Consider the following 23,059-nt stretch of genomic DNA (forward strand, 5'->3'; position numbering starts at 1 on the left):
TTATAAATCTGTAATGAACTTGTTTATTTATTACATTACATATTTATAAAACTGACCATAGTATGTGTATAAATTTGAAGTATATACATATTATTTGAAACGTCTCTGTATCCTGCGGAAATGCTGACTGCTGGCTTCACGCAAGGCTGTTTCTAACACCTCTGTCATGTGGACCAGGTTGGCTGGGTCAGCCTGCAGCAGCACATGTTCGGTGCCAGCACTGTTCTCTAGACTCAGTTTCATCTGCACCTGGGGTGTCATCTGGTCAAGTAGAGCCCTTGATGCCACCTTAAAACGTTATTTTTAACATTACTTCAATCTTAAAATCCAATTTTCCTTACAATTCAGAAATTTGTTGTATGTACCTAAAAACCCTCAATAATACCTTTATACAATCTATTAAAATTCTCTGCAATATTGTACCATTTGTGTAGTATTTTACTAAACAAATATTATTTTACTTTTTTTTACAATCAATTTTCAAAACCGTTTCTTGAGAGAAAGAAACACAATGAAACATTGGCATGACAGAAGTGACAACAAGAAGTTTATTGGCAAACATTTATTAACTAACCTGTTAACATATAATGCTACAGGTGCTAACATTAAATTTAAGGTCTCCAAGGGATCTATTGTTTTTATAGAACATTAATTAAAATTGTTATTGTAAATTGTTATACACCTGTAATTTTGACCACTTTTATAAATTTAATGAGCTATAAATGGTACAAATTTAGACAAAATCAGTTATTGCTAAGTCAATTTTTTGGAGAGGTCTGAACAAGGATCTTACCAAACCAAATTTGAGGGAAAGTTGATACAGTATAAGGTTAATGGTACTGATAAAAAGTGTTATGGTCATAGACAAGATTTGACCTGCACTATCTCTAACTCGAATACCAAGTTCAGCGTCTTAGACCATTCAGCCATCAGCACTCCATTATGCCGTTTATGTTTTTTTAGTAGAAAGAAGAATTTACTTTCCTTAAAATTAATTTACAGAACACTTATTCGTTCTTTGTTTGAAGTTTATTTTTGACTATGGAAAGATTGTGAAGGAAACAGGATTTTCCGGACATTTGCCATCGTTCAGTGAAACAAAAAATCAGTAACACTACGTTTCGAGATCTGCAATCTGATCTCTTCTTCAGGTAAATAAATAACCTAACACATAATTACAATCTAGGTTAAAATAAACAAATCATATCAGAGCATTATGACACACCTAAGTCAGGAAGCACAACCACCATGTTGTGTGTCAACTTCACTAACTCTAAAACATGCACTTAATAAAAAACTAAACACAACACTAAATATTAAAACTGAACTATAGAATACAGGTCACAATACATGTCTACATTTGTAGACAAACCAACTACGACTGACCAGAGGCCAATAACAAATAGCAATCGTCACGACAGAAAGAAGATGGTGGCCTTAAAAAGGGGGACAGGAATAGGCCCTTTTTTCTTTATTATTGTGTTGTTCCCATTTTAATTTTTGGTCTTTATACAGCTGTACGTACCTTCCAGACTAATCTATATGATTTTACTGGGACATGTATAATTACAAATACAGTGATGGTGGATGCAAAATAACTCAAAGGCAAAATAAGTTTTCTCTTTAAGTAAAAACAGCCAAATAATTTTTGATTTATTCGTGAAAACTATTTTTAACTAAACTAATTTTTAATTAGATTTCTATGAAAAAAATCACAACAGATATTCTATGTATGGTTTCCATATCATGGTTTAATAACATTTTAAATAAGTGAAATTGGGACTATTTTGTTAAGCATTTAGTTTACAAATAATAATAATCTAATCAATATAACTAAAACCATTTAATTTTTTTATAAAACAAATTTTTACCAATAAATATAAAACAATCTAGAGATTTTAATAAAGGAAACACTATTTATATATGTAAATTAATTTTTATTCATGATCACATAGAGAACAAAAACAGTATAAAACAAACAATCTTAACGTTCATTTTGTCTTTAATGCAAACAATGCGTATTGTAGCCAAATACACACACCAAGTACAGAAGTTTGTTTTCAAATCCAGATCTCTCAATTATCAAGTACACATGCAACTATAGAAGTCCTCTTTATTTGTTCATCAATTACTTTATATTTGGTTGTTTTTGTTACATTTGTATTTGAATTATCGCAGTACAGATGCTAACAAATTCTTTATTCTAATAATTTATTCAGTATTTTTTGTGATTTAAAATCTTCTTTACCTGGGCTTCAAGTCGCCATTCCAGGTCCTTAAACTGAGGAAAATCAACGGTTTGCTCAGCTAGAATTTGTTTCAACTCTGTCTGACGACTGTCATAAAATGCTTGTAGTATGTCGTAGTGTTCTTCTGTGAAGCCAATGGTCAGAATAGTATCTCGCAAGTCCAACGCAGACAACTATAGGAGAAATATGTGGATAACTCAAAGACAACTTAACAATAATTATTTCACTATTCAGCTAATTAACTTTGTGTTAAATACTTACAAAGAAAATACTTTAAAATTACAATTATTATTTATTACTTTCCCAATTTTATCAACAGATTACAATGTCATAACAATTTTCCTGACAGTTTAATAGAGAGAGATGGTGCCTTTCCTAACTACCATCAACTATTTCTTGGCACCTTACTAATAGGATAAGAGAAAGGTGGCAATATCAATTAAATATACAACAAACAAGTCCAGATTTCTTAACTGGACAGACCCATGTCTTGAAACCCATGTCTTCTTAATGTGAAGACATGGGTTTCAAAGCTGTTAAGAATAATAAAGATCACTCAGAATAGACCAACAGTAATGATGTTATACAGAATTCAAAACATTTAATCTGAATTGCGTTAATGCTATGAAGTCCTTTAAATATCTCATTTGAAACAGACCTAATTTTTTAATGGTATCTTCTAAAGCTGAGAAAATCTACAACAGTCTAACTAAGAGGTCTGAAGTTCATTTCTGGAGATGATCACTAACATTTGCTCTATTGTTTTGTACTGTTTCCCATTAAAAACCCTCGTATAAAACTAATAAAAATACTACTGGCATTAATAATATTGTTAATAATATAATTATAAGATGACACCCCAACACATCAACAAATGAAGAAAACTTGAAAGAAATGGTTATGAACAAGCAACGTATTACGATCAGAGAGGCGCTGATGATGTTGGCATATAAATCAGCTCTTGCCATGAATTGTTTCAAATGTTTTGGGTATAAAACGTATGAGGCAAAACTGTTCCAAAATTGTTGAATTTAGAACATAAAAAGGGGCAAATGGAAGTTACTCAGGAGTCAAAAGAATACATGACTATGCAGAATTAGTGAAACCTGTTATAAAAGGTGATGAAACATGGTTTTACGGATGTGATGTTGAAACAAAGGCTTAATCATTCCAATGGAGGCAATTCGGATCACCAAGACCGAAAAAGGCTCGCCAAGTCAATTGTAAAGGTTATGTTTACCATGTTTTTAGATTTTAGGGGCATAGTGCATCATGAATTCTTGCCACTAAAGAGTACTACCTGAAAGTTCAATGTCGTTTGCTTGAAGCAATCCAAAAAAAACGCCCGGAATTTGTGGCAAAACAATTCATAGCTTTCACTCCATAACAATCTACCACATCATTGCTCACACTTCATTGCTCGTTAGTTAATTTATGCCAAAAACAGTACTGTACTGATGCCTCAGGCTCCATATTCTCCAGCAAAGGCTTTGTATGACTTTTTTATTTGAAAAAATAAAGAGAACCTTAAAGGGTTGTCATTTTACAAGCATAGAGGGCATTACAACTGCATCACTCATAGAGGCTAAAGGCTATTCTAGACCGCGTTTGAAAAGTGTTTCGGGGATTGGAAGAAGCGCTGGCACAAATGCATAATTATAATTATAATAAATTAAGACAGTCGGAGGACTGACCGATAGAAGTGACTACATCTAATAACAGGCTGTGAATATACATCTTGAAAAAGTATGTCTGCTAATTATTAAATGGTTAATATTGTTGTTGTAAATTGCTAACAGCTCTATTTTTTCATGTATTTTACAACATAAGCTGCACAGGAGTACTCTTCTGTGATGAATTGAAAATCAGAATTAGATTTCACAACATTGAGTACGAACGGATGGAACAAGTCTAATGGTACATGTTTAAATCATCTAGAAACCGTAAGTACTTGAATCCATTGTAAACTGATAAAGTAGGAATTTTTTTTTTTTTGATTGATTGAAAACCAGTTTGGCATTTATTGATTAGAGGTATATCCATATTTTTAAATAGTGTTCTGATAAACTGTATATTGTTAGTAGAATCGTCACTATTTTAAACTTTCAAAACAGTTTTAAACCATAGTCTATCCAAAAATTTAAAAAGGATGACCAAAATCATTGTCAATGAACTTTTAATGTGCAAAGTCTAAATGTGCAATGTTATGTGTATTATACATAGTATACCTCTGCTGAGAATGAGAATGTTGATTATTAGCATTGAATTTGTGAAGCAGTATTTGGTGTATCAGATTAAGAAATGAAATATTCTTGTTAATTGTTTTCCTGAAGAATTTTCACATTCATATTGACATTTCCTTGTTCAATTATTTATAAATTATCCATTTCTATTCTGCGTATTTGAATGTGAGTATGAAGATGAATCAAAACTGTTTGACGAAATATATGGTTTTATATTATGTGCACCAGTGTTTTTAGTTTGCACAAATGAACATCTAACCTATATGGAACTGCAATTTGTGAATTTTGAATTATGTTTTAATTTACACTTTATTTTGATTGGACAATGACAAATGATTTTTCATTATTTGTAGAAATATCAACATTGTTCAAACGATCTGCTCTTTTATTGTCTCTATATCTTTGCGAATGTTGTCTTGAAAGTCCTTTTGATTGTAATTTAGCCAATTCTTTTTACCTTGCTTGAAAATTACTTCATCGGTCGTATTTATTTGTGTTCTGCCTTTTGTAAGTTACAAATTCTACTTCGATGTTTCCAGAGCTTTTATTTCCAGTTTCTTCAATTTGTTTTTGTGGTTGAATCAGAATAATTGTCTTCATTTTCCTACATTACAATTAATTATTAGTGGAAAAACATAAAACATATTTACTACCTGTGTATCCCAATAATAATATATATACTCCGTCACAGCTGATTACAGACACCATTCTCATTGCCTAGTTGTAGACTGCTGGTAGTTTCAGTAAAACATGCTTTAAATGGCATGGAATGCGTTTTGTTTAATGTTTTGGTAAAGCTGACATTGTACTTTGGAAGCATGTGGAAAACATGCGTGACGTTCTGTGGCGTGGAACGAAAGCTATTTTTTTTTGCAAAACATACCCATAGTCCATCAAAAGAAGGACTTAAAAAATTCTTTTTAATGAAAATTCCCATTACTTTTTGAACATACCTGATATGTTGGTATACTAAGTAAATCAAATCTTAAGATTTCAGTACTATTTATTTTGGTGCATACTGTATTATCTTAGCTATCTTCAGTGAGGATGAGAAAGTAGCTTCTCCAATGTTGATGAATTTGACATGACGATTATGCAATAAAGATATTAAACTTCTAGTATTTTTCTTATATAATTTTATATGCAAAACATTCCGGAATCTTTTAGCCTCAAGTATTTAAAATCTGACATCTGGGGTAAAAGGTTTAGAGACTCCTGCTTTAGGGAATAAGTATGGACATTTTTATCAATATTGGATATTAAATACAAAATACGACACCTGATTGTTAGAAATACTAAAGACACAAAACTTCAAAAACTGGGTGGTATAGCCTGGTTGAATTTACATGAAATTACCCTTAGATGTTTTCAAAGTATATGACATGCCTACAATGTACTATACAAGAAACTTGAATGGCATGTACCTGATGTTTACTGCATTCAATTAGCAAATTTATCAGACCTTCAACAGCATTTTGAACAGTGTCAGCATCAATTTCCAGTTTTTGGGCAGCACTCAGGTAGATTTTCTGATTAGGACCCTTGGTTAAATAATCAAGAGCCAACTTACAAAAGTCTTGGACAACTGCAAGTAAAAAAATAAAACCTTAAAAAGAAACACACAACACTGCAAATTCCACCAACAAAAGACAAGAGATAATATAATTTTCAACACTTAATTTTAATCTACAGTACGTATTTTACTAATTATCTTCACTATATGTTTTTTTTTATATTATATCATTTCTTTTGATATACACTAAATTAATGGTGAAGGGAACACTTTCAAATATAATTCATAAAAATTAATTTTCAAATCATTAGACTACAGTAAAAAGCTATTATTGATTCTTAATAATAAGTTTCAGACTACCTGTAGTAACTGTTTCTTATTTACAAATAAGGTGTATATGCTACCACCTAGGTCAAGACCAACTACTTTTCACAATTTTTATTTGTATCACATTTTCAAATGTTGAAATATATATTTAATATAGATTTCACAGATAAACACTTGGACTGCAGCCAACACCTTCGGGCATACTGTCTCTTAACAGTATTCAAGATCACTCAGTGTAGAGCCACAGTGAATGTGTTAAGTTTCTAACAAAATTATTTATCTTTGCTACTGATAAACATTATTCAATGAACCATTCACTCCAAGATTATAATTTAAGGAAACGAGGGAGCACAGTGAGTATGACACTATAGCAAATGCAATTACAAAGCAATACACTATACACTAAATGTAAATTTTCATGACAGAAAATCGTTGAGAGAAACATCCTGTCCATTTTTCACTGATAAGAGACACAAGGTTTAGTACATATAAATTAATATAATTCCTAGACTGAATCAAGAAGTTTATTACTTTTTGAAATAAAAAATTATTCACCGTATTTTTTATCACACCTCTCATATAGCACATAATTACATTTTCTGCAGCAATATTAAATTTATATAACTTCCTCGTTAGTTTGATTCTCAAGCATTTTTTTAAGTCTGAGTCTCTTTATTTTTAAGAATGTCTTCTTTTTTCACAATAAAATAAGTTATGCCTTTAACATTTTCTTTGTAAAAGACGTACATTTGGTTTATATTTTTTAATTTGATCTGATATACATCTTTGTAAACTGTCCTAATCATCTTCCATTTAGTTCTACTCTCCCCACCTAGTTCCTTACAGGAGTTTTACCCGTGGTATGAGACAAAAAAATGTCCTTCAGCCTCTAGATTAAAATATGCTTTGTGGTACAAATATTTCAAAATATTTTCGGCAAGTAGTGTTTTATTTCATTTATTATGTGCTTGAAATTATGGATGGTCCTGTACTTCAAAAACGGACATGCTGATTTTCATGAAACTTTGCATACACATTCTAGATATAGTCTACTAATTTTGTTGCAGCTTTCTTTTTTAGGCCGCACCTATTTTTATGAATATATCGATTATACAGGCCAAATACTGAATCTGACAGTTATAAACATCACTGTACCTCAAAAAGTATGAACTGATTTTGATTCAACTTTGCATACAAATTTTAAACATTGTCTAGTATATTATGTTAGAAACCTCATTCCGTAGCCACGTCTATTTTCAGAGCTATATCTATTTAATAATCCAAAAACTCTGAAACTGTAACTTATGGGATGGTGTCTTACCTTAACAAGCCAATCTTCATGAAACCTTTCATTCAATGTAACTTTCATAAATTTTAATGAAACTTTCATTCATAGCTTTTTTGAACCGAAAGTTTTAAGAAGGAATGTAATAAACTACACTTACTTTCATTTGATGTAAAACATATTTTTAATTAACTGTAATGTACTGTAAAAATATTTCTAAATAAACATGTTTTACATTACACAATATGCCTACTAATAATATAATACAATATGATTAAGGTTTTAATCATAAAATTATAATGTACTATAAGTGCAGGATAAATAAAGTAGAATAGAATTATCCTCACCAGGACCAGTTTATTAATACAAGCATCAGTGGAATAACCAATACTAATGAAATTAAATAAAATTTTAGTATAGTGATTAATAAGCATTTTTAACTTATGTTTATGAAAATCTAGTGATAAATATTAAAGACAATTAATTCCATTTATATCTATCCTTTAATTAACACTAAATGCACTGTATTATACGTAAAAACATATTTTTAAAGTCTCATAAAATAGTCATAATAATAGCGTAATAATAAAATATATGTAACAATTAAATATTTGATACTCTATAAATAGCCTAACAATACGTCAATTGGAAAGATGTAGATATTTTTGACTAAGTGTTGGTAATTTTTCTGAAAACTAAAGGCATGGTTTAAATGGTTTTTGCAGTCTTAAAAGTTATTATTATGTTTATGATTTAATAATAAATACTTTGCAAAATATAAAATAACCAATATTTTGATAGTAAACAAATAAGAAAAAAAATGTAAAATGATTGTTTTGGGTCTGGTACACTTTTATAAGAAAACAAGGTGTGGCTAAATAACGAGACTGAGGTTAAAAAAATGTTATTTTAATTTTATACATAATCACTTAACATCACATTCAATATACACTTCTTCTCTATCCCTACAAGAATTCCTGCGAATTTTCCATTGTTGGAGGCAGTGCTGGAAGTCGTCTGTCAGCTCCTTCAGGATACATGCCGCTTTTTCTTTTACAGCTTCCACAGACTCAAATCTTGTCCCTTTCAATGCACATTTCACCTTAGGGAACAAGTAGAAATCACATGGTACAAGATCTGGTGAATAAGGTGGATGTTCTAGCACTACAATTCTGTACTTGGCAAGGAACCTTTTGACAGAATACATGGAATGAGATGGCGCATGTTTTGGTAGAAAACCCCATGATGTGTCCTTCCACATTTTGGGGCGTGTTTTCCTTACTTTTTGACTTTAGAAAGTACCTCAAGGTATACATTGATTAATTATTTGACCTTCAGGAACGCAGTGAAGGTACACAATCCCATGGATATAAAAAAATCATTGCTTTAAATTCTGACTTGCTCATTCAAGCTTTTTTGGCTCTCGGTGAAGTTGGGCTCTTCCAGTGCATGGATTGGCTTAAGTAAAATTCATTGCTCTACTATTGCACTAACCGTTTTTACTAGCAAAACAAAAAAAAAACAATAGCGAGAACGTAGGCTCTGACTAAACGGTGTTCACAGAAGCGAGACTAGCTGCGTACTAGAGATAAAGGTTTACACTAAACAGCTGTTGATTATTGGTGGTTGACGTATGCCACTTTGACCTGCAGCAGCGTCAGTCTCATTATTTAATAGCCACAGTTCATATACTGATCCCATCAACTGCCACCCAAACTAAACACTGTTAATTTAAGGAGTGCCTCCCGCCAGCTTTACCACATATCAGTGATTCTCATAAGTGTATAATAGATCGTAAGAATCCCCATCATCCAAACCCGCAACTCCATGTGCAAATAGCTCACTTTTGATTTCTCTCCAGTAGTGCACTAATGGATCTCAATCGCAACTTATAGGGGGCACTTATAGGGTTAAGTTTTATCAGTGCTGGTTTTAGCATTACTAGTGCCCTGGGCGAGATTTCTTCTGTAATAGGTGGTTATCCATCTTTTACAGATGCTAGCCACAAATATAATAATTCAAGATTATACGTAGTCAAATGAACTAAAATTGAACCACATAAAAAAATTTTAAACCAAAAATAATTTATCACTGTTATTTTTGGTTGTGGAACAATGGGGAGTATGCTGTTTTGGAATATATTATTAATACATCTTAAGAATTAAGAGATTTGTCATCAATTTTGAAACGTTTCTCTGATATTAAATTATAAAAATATTTTTCCAAAATTATCATCAAGCGTCAAGCATATTAATATTGTCTTCAAAACGAGTCATGATGCCTAATTCTAAATCATCAACCAAAATTGTGGTGTCTAAGTATTTGAAGGTTATATCATGAGGGCCTACACATGTGACTCTTAACCAATCTGTAATTTTAGTGTTATTACCAGTAACATCCGAGAAGATGTTACAAAAAATTAGTTCTAGAAAACCCTCTAGTAAAATTCTGAACAGTATAAAATGTTTGAGACGTCTAAACTTTGTGTTCATTTTGTTTTCATCTAAATTACAATAATAAACCTTTTGAACCAATTTTAAAAATTAATTTCTTAAGAGCCAGTTATACCAGTTCTTAAGTGCCTAATATGACACTGAGTTTTACCCTGGTATAAGAACAGTGTAAAACCACAAACATTTATATATCCTTATTTGTAGTTATAGAATTAAGGGTGTTTGTATTTGTTCTTCTTGGATGACTAACAAATATATTGAAAAATTCAGTGTTTGGTTTTAAACAATTAATTATATATGTTTAAATTGGGACATACACCTAATAAGTAAAAATGTCGCCTAATGGGACATGATTTAATGAGTAAAAATAAGGTTGTAAAAGTGTGAACTTTTACATATTTCTCATGAGGTTAAGTTTGAGATGGTCACCAATACAGCCAATTAATGTCAATTAAAATAAATGTCTTCATCAATTGTTGATGTAAAATAAAAATAAAACTATGGAAGGTTTAAATTGTTTTTATTAATATTACTCCTAAAATTCTGATTAAGTGAATCTCAGTGGCAGTGTTTTTGTAAAATATAATGTTTAAAAAATTTACTGTTAGCAGGCTTAAAGACGAATAACAAAAAAGTGAGACATTCTAAAAAGCATTATATCAGAAACTGCCATCTAGACTGCATAAGAAGCATCAATCAGGCATTTGCCCATTCCAGAGTGAAAATAAAAGTTTTAAAAGCAAAATTATTCTCATATATAGCAAAATTTTATATAATTTCCAAAAAAATCAGTTCCTCTTCAGAAATAGACTTACTGTGGTGGGTTACAAAATAAGTCTCATCTTTGGAATGGAGTCACAGAACGTTGTTGAGGAAGATGTATTGGGTGAGGGAACTGGTGAGGAATTTAGAGGAGTATTTGCTGTAAAATTTGGAGAGAGTGAGGGATTTTATACAGCTAGGAGAGATATGGTTGAGGACCAGAGGCACACAGTTCAGGTGAGGGAAGGTTTGGTTAGGGAACCAGTTTTGCCCCATCAGTGTGTGAATCAACCACCATGGGGTTCAGATGGGGGAAGAGACAGGGGCCATTGGAGCTCCACGTAGGTGAGGAAGGATGATCTGATGTGGTGGTGAGGGGAACGATAAGGGTCCCATCCTCTTCTGCTCCTTTCCCTAGCTCTGCCCACATCTGGTAGGAACCCTCTCACCACCCTTGCATGATTTGTACTACTTTCCCGGCATCATAACAGTGCATACCTATGTAACAAAAAAAGTTATATTATTAATATTTCCAGTTATGTAAACAGAAAAGAAATTTTTTAATTGTTATTAACTCTATTGTAGTCTAAATAACTATGTTCAAATAGATCTCTAACTTTATTTGTTCTTTGTGTTTCATTACTGCACTTACACAAAAGACCACCAGTGATAAGTTGACACCATATAGCCATTCTTTACAAATCAGATGTGACATTTAGACTATTCGAACAATTATATCTTATATTTTGTACCGTAGTTGTAATTATTTATGCTGAATCGCGGTAGGAAGTAGGCTCTTTGTTAACTAGACGCGGTGCGTGGACATTGTTTGTTGGTTCGAGACCGGTGAATCAGCTGATCGTGTTATCTACGGTGATACGTTCCGAACCTGTTGGGTGGAGAGAGGGAGCGCAGTCTTGGAGTTTCCACGAGAAGGTGCACACGTCCTGGTGAGAAGCGGCAGCTCTTCCTCTAACCCTATAGTTTGGGATTTAGAGTAATTCTTTTGTCACGTGTAAATTTAATTCAAGTATTTAATTTTTCTTCAGTGCGTATTAAATCCCTATCAGCCTCCGTAATCTTCAAAGTAGTAAGTCCCGTACCAGCGTTTAGATAATATCTATTATTTTTATACTGTTGTAATTAAAATCTCTAAAGTTTCCCATCTTACAGAGTCTGAGAATTAATTCAATTTTTTGAAGTATTGTGAATTAAATTTTGGTCGTAAAGTTTAGTATCAAGTTTTGTGTTATATTGATTTTTTTGAATATTTTGAGAAGATAACTTTTTATTTTATTTTGTTAATTTAAACCATTTTTGGAGAAGTATACATTTTTAGTTTCATTTTAATTTTAATTCATTTTTGATCAGACTCTTAATTAGATTTGTTCGATTGTGTGAAGTTTTGAAGAAAATCGAATCTAAAGTTTGTAAACTTTTGTCAAATTTTGAGTGAACTTTAATCTCGGAATAAATCAAGTATTTCCGAAAAGTTGTTTTGATTTACGAAGTATTAGCTCCATATAAATTTAATATATGTACTTTAATAACGGTACATAATTTGCGCAAATCTGCTATTTCTTTTTGAGCATAAACTTGTGCAACAGGTTACTTACAGGAAAGAACTTGTAAACTTGTATAAACTTGTCTGATTCATGTAATGTGTGTAACTTGTATAAGACTTGTGTAAGACTTGTATAAACTTGAAAAGTGTGTATAAACCTGCATAATTTTGTGTATTGTGTAAGACTTAAGACTTAGAAATAGTATTGTGAGTTTAGAATATTTGATTTTATTTTAAGTAAATTATTTTAAAATAAAATGGAGCTAGCGCATGTGGATCTGTTGCTCAAAAAGGAATTAATATTTGAAATAAAACTTTAGGGGCGGAAATGCTTTCGAAAACGACACCGTCAGAATCTTAGAAAAATATGGAGGTCCCCTTTGAAATTTAATATTAGGGACAGTGCTAGTAATCTGAAAGGGGGTAAACAATAAATAAAATAATTATAGTTATAGTAGAAAAGGGTTAAGAACAATGAGGGCAGGAGAAAGGATTATTGTGAGGGTTTCCTGTGCAAATGTAAAAAGGTTCGGAATGTGCCCAAGTAATAAAAATCCCGGTCCGTCATAAAAGTATTTGTTAGTAAGGGTCCGTTTCATAAAGTATTATTACAAGTGAACCTGATCAGTGAAAACAAAGTGAGCCCGATAAGTGAAAGTATTTATGACTCGATAGTAAAGATAGGACTGGGCAATATGATTGAACATACAGATGTTAAATGCTTATCGGAAATAATAAGGAAATATCGATCCTGGTTAAATGTGTTTTTTGTTTTTAAAATAAAGATAGTTTTTGTTTTCTTTTTTTTTTAGAAGGTGCATATTTCTAAATTAAAATTTAAATACAAAATGTGAAATATTGGACTCTCCATAAACATTAGCCCGCGCACACAGGTCTGTATGTTTTATTTTCAGGACAATTATATTGTCGAAAAGGAACAGAAGATGGGTCTACAAACAATAAAATGACAATATAATTATTTCTAAATTAACCTCAAGAATTGATTATATATTTATGTATTAATTTGGCCCAAAACACAAAACAAGTTAAGTATGAGAGTCAAGTAGTTTATTATAATAGTAAAAAATAAAATATTGGAATATAAAAGGGTGATGTGACGACGTTTTTATTTCAGCAAATTGTATGGCTAAACAATGAGAAGTCATAATATAAAATGCCAGTGTAAGTGTGTGATAGGAGTGTTGTTGTAAACCATGTAATTTTCAGGGACAATAAATGGAATGAATGGTGTATGAAGTTAATACACAGATGTATTCTGATGTATTATGAAATTTCTTACCTATTCCTTCAAATTTAGAAGGACAGGGTAATTTTGTGGTATTGTTGTCCCCGGTTCCTTCCAATAGAGAAGGACAGGGTAATATTTTTTGGTATACAATGAGTTGTATTGATAGTGATATTTCTTCCCTGTTCCTTCAAATGTCGAAGGACAGGATAATATTGATTTTTAATCACTATATGAGGTTTATTGTGTGTAAACAATTGATTATTGTGCTATTGTAAATCCCTGTAAATTGATTGTATTGTAATTAACAACATCTGGTAATGGTTTACATTCGTTGACACTGGCACAGGCGTACGATTAAGAAACACCGTGAAAAGACTGACAGCCATACAATTATACGGAGGGAATATTTTGTAAAAAGGAATGTCCTCCAAGAGCTCAATGCCTCGCGCTGAAATTGTTATTAGATTGGAGGAGCAGGTAGCAGTTCTATTAGTGCATCAGAGCCAGCCAACCACGAGATCAACGAGGCCCCGCAATGCACCTGCCGCCTGGTCATTGGGGAACTGTGCCTCGACTCCACATCTACCACATCCCTCGGCGATGGCTACCTCCGGATCCATACTGGACGTCGGGCAATCTTACCACATCACCCCTCGGACCACACATCACGGCCTCCACGTAGTGATAAGTACAAAAGATTGTTATTTAAAAGTGTGAATGTGGAGGGAAATTATTGTACTTAGTCCGGGATGAGTGTTTCTAACGGTTTAGGTTCCTACCGTGATTTCAGCTTCGGGCTAGGGAAATATGTACCGTAGTTGTAATTATTTATGCTGAATCGCGGTAGGAAGTAGGCTCTTTGTTAACTAGACGCGGTGCGTGGACATTGTTTGTTGGTTCGAGGACCGGTGAATCAGCTGATCGTGTTATCTACGGTGATACGTTCCGAACCTGTTGGGTGGAGAGAGGGGAGCGCAGTCTTGGGAGTTTCCACGAGAAGGTGCACACGTCTGGTGAGAAGCGGCAGCTCTTCCTCTAACCCTATAGTTTGGGATTTAGAGTAATTCTTTTTGTCACGTGTAAATTTAATTCAAGTATTTAATTTTTCTTCAGTGCGTATTAAATCCCTATCAGCCTCCGTAATCTTCAAAGTAGTAAGTCCCGTACCAGCGTTTAGTTAATATCTTTTTATTTTTATACTGTTGTAATTAAAATCTCTAAAGTTTCCCATCTTACAGAGTCTGAGAATTAATTCAATTTTTTGAAGTATTGTGAATTAAATTTTGGTCGTAAAGTTAGTATCAAGTTTTGTGTTATATTGATTTTTTGAATATTTTGAGAAGATAACTTTTTATTTTATTTTGTTAATTTAAACCATTTTTGGAGAAGTATACATTTTTAGTTTCATTTTAATTTTAATTCATTTTTGATCAGACTCTTAATTAGATTTGTTCGATTGTGTGAAGTTTTGAAGAAAATCGAATCTAAAGTTTGTAAACTTTGTCAAATTTTGAGTGAACTTTAATCTCGGAATAAATCAAGTATTTCCGAAAAGTTGTTTTGATTTACGAAGTATTAGCTCCATATAAATTTAATATATGTACTATAATAACGGTACAATTTAATAATGAAATTAAGGGCATTATTTATTTAGTTGTAGGATGGGAATTAATCTAAAAATATTACTTTATGATGCATTGTGCACCTCAATGTGAAAAGCATTATTACCTGCAATTGAATATTTAGTTTTGAGAGAAACAGGCAATAATTACATAGATAATCTAATAATACGACTATTATGCTTTAGAGAATATTGCTATGTTCTATATTGTAATATTTTTGCTCAAAGTTATGTTCCAATTAAATAACAAAACTTACAAAACGAAGCCTAGTGATTGTAGTCTAGGCCATCTTTACTCTATTTCTAGTTTCTTTAATAAGTAAATTATAGCTTTAGTAACAATTGATTGATTGAATAGGAAAAAGATTAAAATAAGGTACTTTGGGATTATACCGACCACACCCAGACATGAATCGTTATTTAACATTTTGCTTCTACTGATTACTAGATTAGCGTAGAAGACTATTTCGTCAGTATAAAACAGGAATTGTCTTATCGCAAACCCCTCCCCATCCTCAGACAGAGGTCAAAGTCGAGCGTCTAGTAGATAACGTGATTGCAGAGCCTCGCCGCCCGTTCAGCTGGTGCATCGCTTTGTTGTACTTTCGTGTTTTACCTCTATATTTCTCCAAACACAAAAATTTAACAAAAACAAACATTTACCAAACTAAACTCTTTATTAAAAAAACACTCAAAACTTGTTTTTATTCTTGATCACATTCCGCCACCCAAAATGCGAGTGCCTCCGGCCATCAGCGCGGGCTTCGACAGCACCTTCGGTGCTGCCCCGCGCTGATGTCGACGAAAGAAAAACATCCCTCGAGATAGTACCTATCAGTAAAATATCAAATTCTAGAGGGGCTAATCAGAAATATAAATTGAATTGAAATGGAAAGGCAATTATGTACCGTGCAAATCACGTGATGCCGCGCGGCCTGCCGTAATCAGGATTCTCGAGAAAGATAAGATAACAGCGACAACAATACCGATCACAATACCTGGAAATGCTTGTAAGTTTGTAATTTTGTAATTGAAGAGTTGTTTTTTCGTTCTATCATGTTTGTTTCTATAAATTTCTATTTTTGTGTTCTTCATACTGGTGTGGTCGGTATAATCCCAAAGTACCTAAAATAAACATAATGATCAAGTTACTTATATAAGTACATCTATTATAAAACATTGTGGATACTTACAAACCGTCCTCTTTTGTCCACCATCTTTATGTTTTGTTTCACGTTGTTGGCAGATTCTGGTACGTTATGGTTCAAATCCAGGTTCTTCTCCTTTTTCTCTGCTTTCAAATAAAAAAGGTAGCCAACATTTATTTCATCACGATAGATTTATTGATCAAGGCGCGTAAAATGCTAGAATGACTAAGTCTAGAATATGTATGCAAAATTTAACTAAAATCAGCTTATATGTTTTGAGGTATGGGACCATCTATAACTTACAGTTTCAGTTCCTGGTCTGTAAAATAAATACACAGTGGAACCTCAATATTGAAACCTCAATAGTGGAACTCAGGAGAAATAACAAACTGTAATATATTGATAATTTTGATATAATGAGGTTCGATATATTAAGGCTGTTTGGAGCAAACTTTGATATAGAGGTTAACTGGGAGTAAGAGGCATAGAGAACAAATGGTTCTCCAGCTACCTCCGAGGAAGGTCACAACTTGTGGAGGTACAGCATACTGAATCTTCCATCACCAGATCGTACACATCAACTCCAAAACCACTGGCACGAGGTGTGCCTCAAGGATCGGTACTTGGCCCAGTTCTTTTTATTCTTCTAACTAATGACTTCCCTACTTTCATCGCCAGCTCCAGTACTGACTGCATAATGTATGCAGACGACACTACCCTTCTTATAAAAAATGACACAGCAGATGAACTATCCCTTAACTCCTTGACTTCTCTCCAACAAGCCATCAAATACAGTGCACTGAATGATCTGGCAATAAATCCTAATAAAACAATGCAAGTGCATTTCAGTAGGAAAAAGGAAATACCAACAAATATTCCAGACATATCAGTAGTTGATAAAACACAATTTCTGGGCCTGACTATCGATAGTACACTTTCATGGAGTCATCATGTGAGCACCATTTCCAATAAAATATGCGCAGGCATATACGTTATGAGGCGACTCAAATCAGTGGGTACTCAGGGATCCGTCAAAGCTGCTTATTACGCACTGGTAGAGTCCCACATTAGATATGGTCTTATCATCTGGGGCAGCTCTACTGAAAACCTGAAAAGGATACTCACCCTTCAAAAAAAGGCAATTAGATCCCTCGCCAATCTTGAATCTCGACAAAGCTGCAGGGAAGCGTATCCAAATTTAGGCATTCTAACTGTACCAGCCTTGTATGTATACGAAACAATTCTACATGTTGACAGACTCAATTTTGACACTTACAACGATTTCTATGACTACAACACACGACATGCCTCCAGATATGTTCTACCCCGCCATCGAACAGCCCTCTTTGAAAGAAAACCGTCCTACATAGGACGAAAACTCAGAAATCAACTGCCAGAAGACTTCCAATTGCTAACTGGAAACGCACTGAAGAAAGCACTTCAAGAATTCCTTGTCAAGACTCCACTCTACACCCTGGAGGAGTTCCTGGATGCAACAAACACCTAAGCGACTTTTCCTATTACATTATACTATGTTTGACTATATTACTGTACTTAATGTTCATGTAATAAAGAAATATTGATTGATTGATTGATTGATTGAACTTTTGTTGTTCTGTTATTCTTTATATCAAGGTTAAATCGGCTTTATTTAGTGGTTCACAACTACAGTAATAATGTCGGCTTGATGATGCATACTTTATCAGGAAGCTTGTAGTATGAAATTCGCTAGTATACCAAACTCCTTTGCAAACTCGCTTTTTTCTTATTTTCAACGGCCACAGTCTCCATAAGTCTTTATCTTGGTAAGATAGAGTTTTTCATTTTGCCATTGCACTTTAAACAAAATACTGAACAGCTGAAAATCTAACACGCACAGTTCAATGAGTTAACTTAAATTCGCTCAAATCATGATCAAAATCAAAATCAAACTGAGAGTGGAGTGGTGATTCACCACTGGCGACAACAGAAAACATGTCAGTGGGGGAGTTTCAAGTCTTGATATGAAAAATACAGTTCTATACTTTGGTTCATTGCGATGATAAACTGCTGTAACTTCGGTATATAAAGGTTTTTTTGAGGTATGGGACCACCCATAACTTGTACATGGGTGGTATGGAGATACAGTATTTGGCCCTTAAAATTGATATGGCTCAGAAAATAAGTGTTGCCTTAAAATGAGGGTTCTAATATAGAATAGTAGAGTAGCCTATATATACAATGGTGCGGCCCTTAAAATTGATATGGCTCAGAAAATAAGTGTTGCCTTAGAATGAGGGTTCTAATATAGAATAGTAGAGTAGCCTATATATATATATATATATATATATATATATATATATATATATATACAATGGTGCTAAGTTTATTAAAATCGGCTTGTTAGTTTTTTAGTTACAGGATCATCTATAGGTTCCAGAGGGACAAAACATGTGTTTCACGTTATTAACCTATGCTATCGTCCTCCTGAACAAAAAAATTTAAGTTTTGAATGGTTGGAAATAACAAATAAAGAAGTTATAGAAAATTAAAAGTGGAACTACTTTTCTCGCACGGAATAATATTTCATTGTTCTACGGGCATCACATGGTCTTGTTATTATAGTAAGACAACCTCCTATTGGTTGCTGCTGTCAGCCGTTACACCATCTTTGTATACTTACAGTAATAATATTGCTTAAATCAGAGCAAATTGACACAAGTTAGACGTTTTTACTAACTTAGACCTTCAAAGAATAAAAGTTCATATCAGCCTGACACAAATTACTTCGGGCATCAGCGTGAGCTATGGCAGTACCTTTGGTGTTGCCCTGCACTTATAGCAATACGTGCAGGGCAACAATCTTCAATTAAACGCTACAATTGAAAAAATGAACTCTTGGTTCATTAGCAACAATTTATTCCTCAATGTTGACAAAACATCCATTCTTCACTTTCGATCTCAGACAGTTTCTAAGGGTTTTGTTGCTTTAGACGAGGTTGACATCATTGAGGTTGATTCAGTATGTTTCTTGGGCGTTCATCTGGATGCTGGTTTTTCTTGGCGTCAGCATGTAGAGGCCCTTTGCACCAAACTCAACTCTGTATTGTTTTCCTTAGGGTGTCTTTCCAATTTCCTGAAAAGTAGTGCACTGAAAATGGTATATGATGGTTACTTTTCCTCTGTGATGTCATATGGCATAATGTCATGGGGAACTGTTTCATCTTCTCTGTTACAAAGAGTATTCAAATTGCAAAAGAGGGCTATTCGTTTAGTGTTTGGGTTGAGGGGCCTGGAGAGCTGTAGGCAAGTGTTTCACCAAAAACGTATACTAACCCTCCCCTCCATTTTTATTTATTCCCTTTCAATTTACACTTTTAAACACATTACCGATTTTCCTACCCACAATCATATATATCCCACCAGAAATAAAAATAGTTTAACAGTACCCCACCATAATAATAATATTTTCCGGAAATCAATAGAATATTTAGGACCTACAATTTATAATAGATTGCCAGATTATTTAAAAGCCAGCACTTCACTTGCATCTTTCAAAAACAAGCTAAAAGACTTCCTTGTTTTTACTCACTCTTTGAATTTTTGTTCCCCACCCAACCTTACAAGTAAAAATATCAGTTGTACTGTTTTTCAATATGTTTCTTAATTTGTAGATAGGTATAACAATAACTTTGACAAGAATATTTTTAGTATTTAGTTATTTATACATATTGACCATTCTCGATACATGTTAATGTCAATGAGAAATAAATGATTTTGATTTGATTTGGCAACATATGAAAAATATCATTAAAATATCACATTCTAAATGGTCTGTTACAAATGCCTCCGGACATTACTGCTTTATTTTTTAATGTGTCATTAATTGTCATTTTCATACCCTAAAACCTTATATTGTTTTGTTCAGTACGACAATAGCAATAGGTTAATAACGTGAATCTCGTTTCCGGTGTGGATAAAAATAAATTTGAATGTAATGCATACATATTGAATCAAACTTTCAAGAAACAAATAAATAGTTTAAAACAAACATAAATTTAATAAATAAGATAAACTAATTTAACCATGACTTTGCATGTATGTACTATGTACTTACATACCACATGCTAACTTGCAATCACATAAAAATAGCTTTTCTTGATTTAAAATTAACAAATAACAACATACACTTCTACTCTGAAAAAACACAATGACCAATAACAATGGAATAAACTAATACTCTAACTGCTCATGTAATCCACAATTAAACAAGTAAATAACTTTCATAACCAAGCCACAATTAAATAATAGACCATTGTTATTAAGGAGTCAATGAAGGGTATTGCACAAAATGGTTAATGCTGCTTAACTAAACTGTTTTGACAACAGAACACTCAGATAAGCTATTAGGAGCAGTTAACACTGAAAATCGTAGATAAGAAGAACAGTACACAAATATAACCACAAATTTACATTTCAGTTTATTAAAAAAACAAAGATATTTGTGATTTCCACCCTCTAAAACCATATACACATAAATGTGTTTTTTATCAGGAGGATGAGCAGAATATGATAATAATGTTGAAATTTTGATTGGCTACTCCGTTAACCTCATTGATACCATGGCCAAGTATGATTTTGCCAGTTTTAAGGTTTATTTTGTTCCAGCCGCGGACAGTTTCATTATAAACATTAAATTTATGTTTAGTTATAGGGTAGGGTACGATAAGCGGACACGGTTTTTTTCCGATATTGACAAATGATATTACTCAATTATAACTTTCAATATAACTAACTGATACTGATTTTGAACAATAACTAACTTGTGTCAACCTTACTGTAAATACTTTTTCTTATGATAAACATATTTTCTTTTATAGATAATAACAGACAGTTGAAAGCTCATGGAGAACCGTGAAACGAAGTTTAAAAAGTGGCATATCAGTCAACCTGCTTACAGATCATCTCTGTGAGTATTTGTGCAGAAAAGAAGTACAGTTTTCTAGATAAGATGCTTCAATAACTTCTCGAAAATGGTTAATCATTGCTATACAACAAAAAACATATAAATAATTATGCATATTTCGATATTTTGTATTTCCTGTTAAAAATGTTATTTTACGTTATCATTCCATTATTATTTATGGGTACGGTCCAATAAGCGGACCCGGTTTTTTATATCGAAATTGGCAAACGATATTACTTAATCATAACCATCGATATAATCAATCGATACTGATGAATTATTTTTAACAACTTAAATAATCTATATGAACAGCTGTAAACACTTTCAAATAATACAAGGTAATATTTTAAATTTCACGTAACATTGTGTATTAAAATGGCCGTCAATCTTAGGAAGCTTCACGAAATTGCTTTAAAAGACGATAAAATGTGTTTTTTTTATGGCTTCAGGATGTTGGGTTAGTACCTAAGAATCCATTATGTGATATTTGTGGAAAGGTAACAAATGTAACTGTCAGAGGAGCTAACATGGTCGTCTTCAGATGCAAAAAAAGAAGGTAATGGTGGACACAACTTTAGTAAAAAACGTTTTCGTTCTGTTTCATTTAGTTAAAGTTATGAGTTTCCCTGATTTTGGTTATGTTCATTTATTATTTGTTATCATTAAATTCACATTTTAATTTAAACATATGATTGTTATTACTTTTATATCGATTGATAGTCTATGATTCGATATGCGAATATTAGGAATCGATGATTATATTCTTCGATATAAAAAAACCGGGTCCGCTTATTGGACCCTACCCATTATTTATGAGTGTTTTTTGTTTCCAGTTCTAAGTTAGTTTGATCCTTAGAGCTCATTTATTACTTATAAGATTATCACTGTGTGCGTTGTATTAGTTATTTTAATTTAAAATATGATTGTGATTATGGTTATAGATACCTATGTTGAAATGATTTATAAAGGCGTATTCGATAAATGAATATTAAGTATCGATGATTGTACCAATCTATTTAAAAAACTGGGTCCACTTATCGTACTTTAGCCTAGTTACATAGTGTGCCAACCCATACATTATCTTACTTAGCGAACAGATTATGTTTGAGTTTATAGGTTAGGTTTCAATGACTATCGTACCCTTATTTTCTATTCTCCCTTCGGTAAGTAGTGAAACTGGCTATGAAGTATGGTATGGGAAGTGACAGAAAATGGGGCAGATCTCCTTGGTGGAATTTATTGGCAGTTTCACACCCTTCTATTACCTATATTCTTATAAAAATAGCCTATTTATTTCATTATGGATACCTGACTTGTAAAATTTCACAAAATTAGGATCTTAAACCCTTCTATGCTAGGCTATTAAATTATAAAATAGCCTAAAGTGTTTTTTCGTATAACCAACAAACAAGCTATTAAATGTATTCCATAGACTCAAGAATTTAGGCCTACTTACCACTGGCATTCTGAGTAAACAGAAAGTTTAAATTAGACTTATGGGACTCTTTCAAAGCAATAATCATGATTGATAAATTTTAATACAATTTCAACATATTATTAACACTCAGTTTCCACTGGAAATTATAGAAGAAATTTCTATTCAATTCAAAGCTAATTTGAATCAACTCTAATTTTAACACTGCTGCTGTTATCTATTTACCACACCACACTGACACTGACTGTCATATCCATCTGCGTCC

At 32.6% G+C, this 23,059-nt stretch overlaps 1 protein-coding gene across 1 annotated transcript; it reads right to left on the reverse strand.

The window, feature by feature from the left end:
• Window positions 1-23,059, reverse strand: LOC124360519 (COMM domain-containing protein 2). The gene is made up of 4 exons (XM_046814212.1): window positions 22,816-23,059; window positions 5,917-6,077; window positions 2,249-2,422; window positions 1-288 (listed from the first exon to the last, which is right to left on the reverse strand). The coding sequence occupies exons 1-4, from the start codon at window positions 22,880-22,882 to the stop codon at window positions 91-93; spliced, it is 600 nt and encodes a 199-aa protein (XP_046670168.1). The 5' UTR covers window positions 22,883-23,059; the 3' UTR covers window positions 1-90.

Source organism: Homalodisca vitripennis, chromosome 4 (assembly GCF_021130785.1).
Source record: "Homalodisca vitripennis isolate AUS2020 chromosome 4, UT_GWSS_2.1, whole genome shotgun sequence".
NCBI lineage: Eukaryota > Metazoa > Arthropoda > Insecta > Hemiptera > Cicadellidae > Homalodisca > Homalodisca vitripennis.

Excerpts from the sequence above, each read along its gene's own strand:
- LOC124360519 (XM_046814212.1), bottom strand. The coding sequence starts at position 22,882 with ATGATTATTGCTTTGAAAGAGTCCCATAAGTCTAATTTAAACTTTCTG. Across the intron at positions 6,078-22,815 it reads GTTTACTCAGAATGCCAGTG|TTGTCCAAGACTTTTGTAAG; the intron begins GTAAGTAGGCCT and ends TTTTACTTGCAG. Across the intron at positions 289-2,248 it reads AATGGCGACTTGAAGCCCAG|GTGGCATCAAGGGCTCTACT; the intron begins GTAAAGAAGATT and ends TAACGTTTTAAG.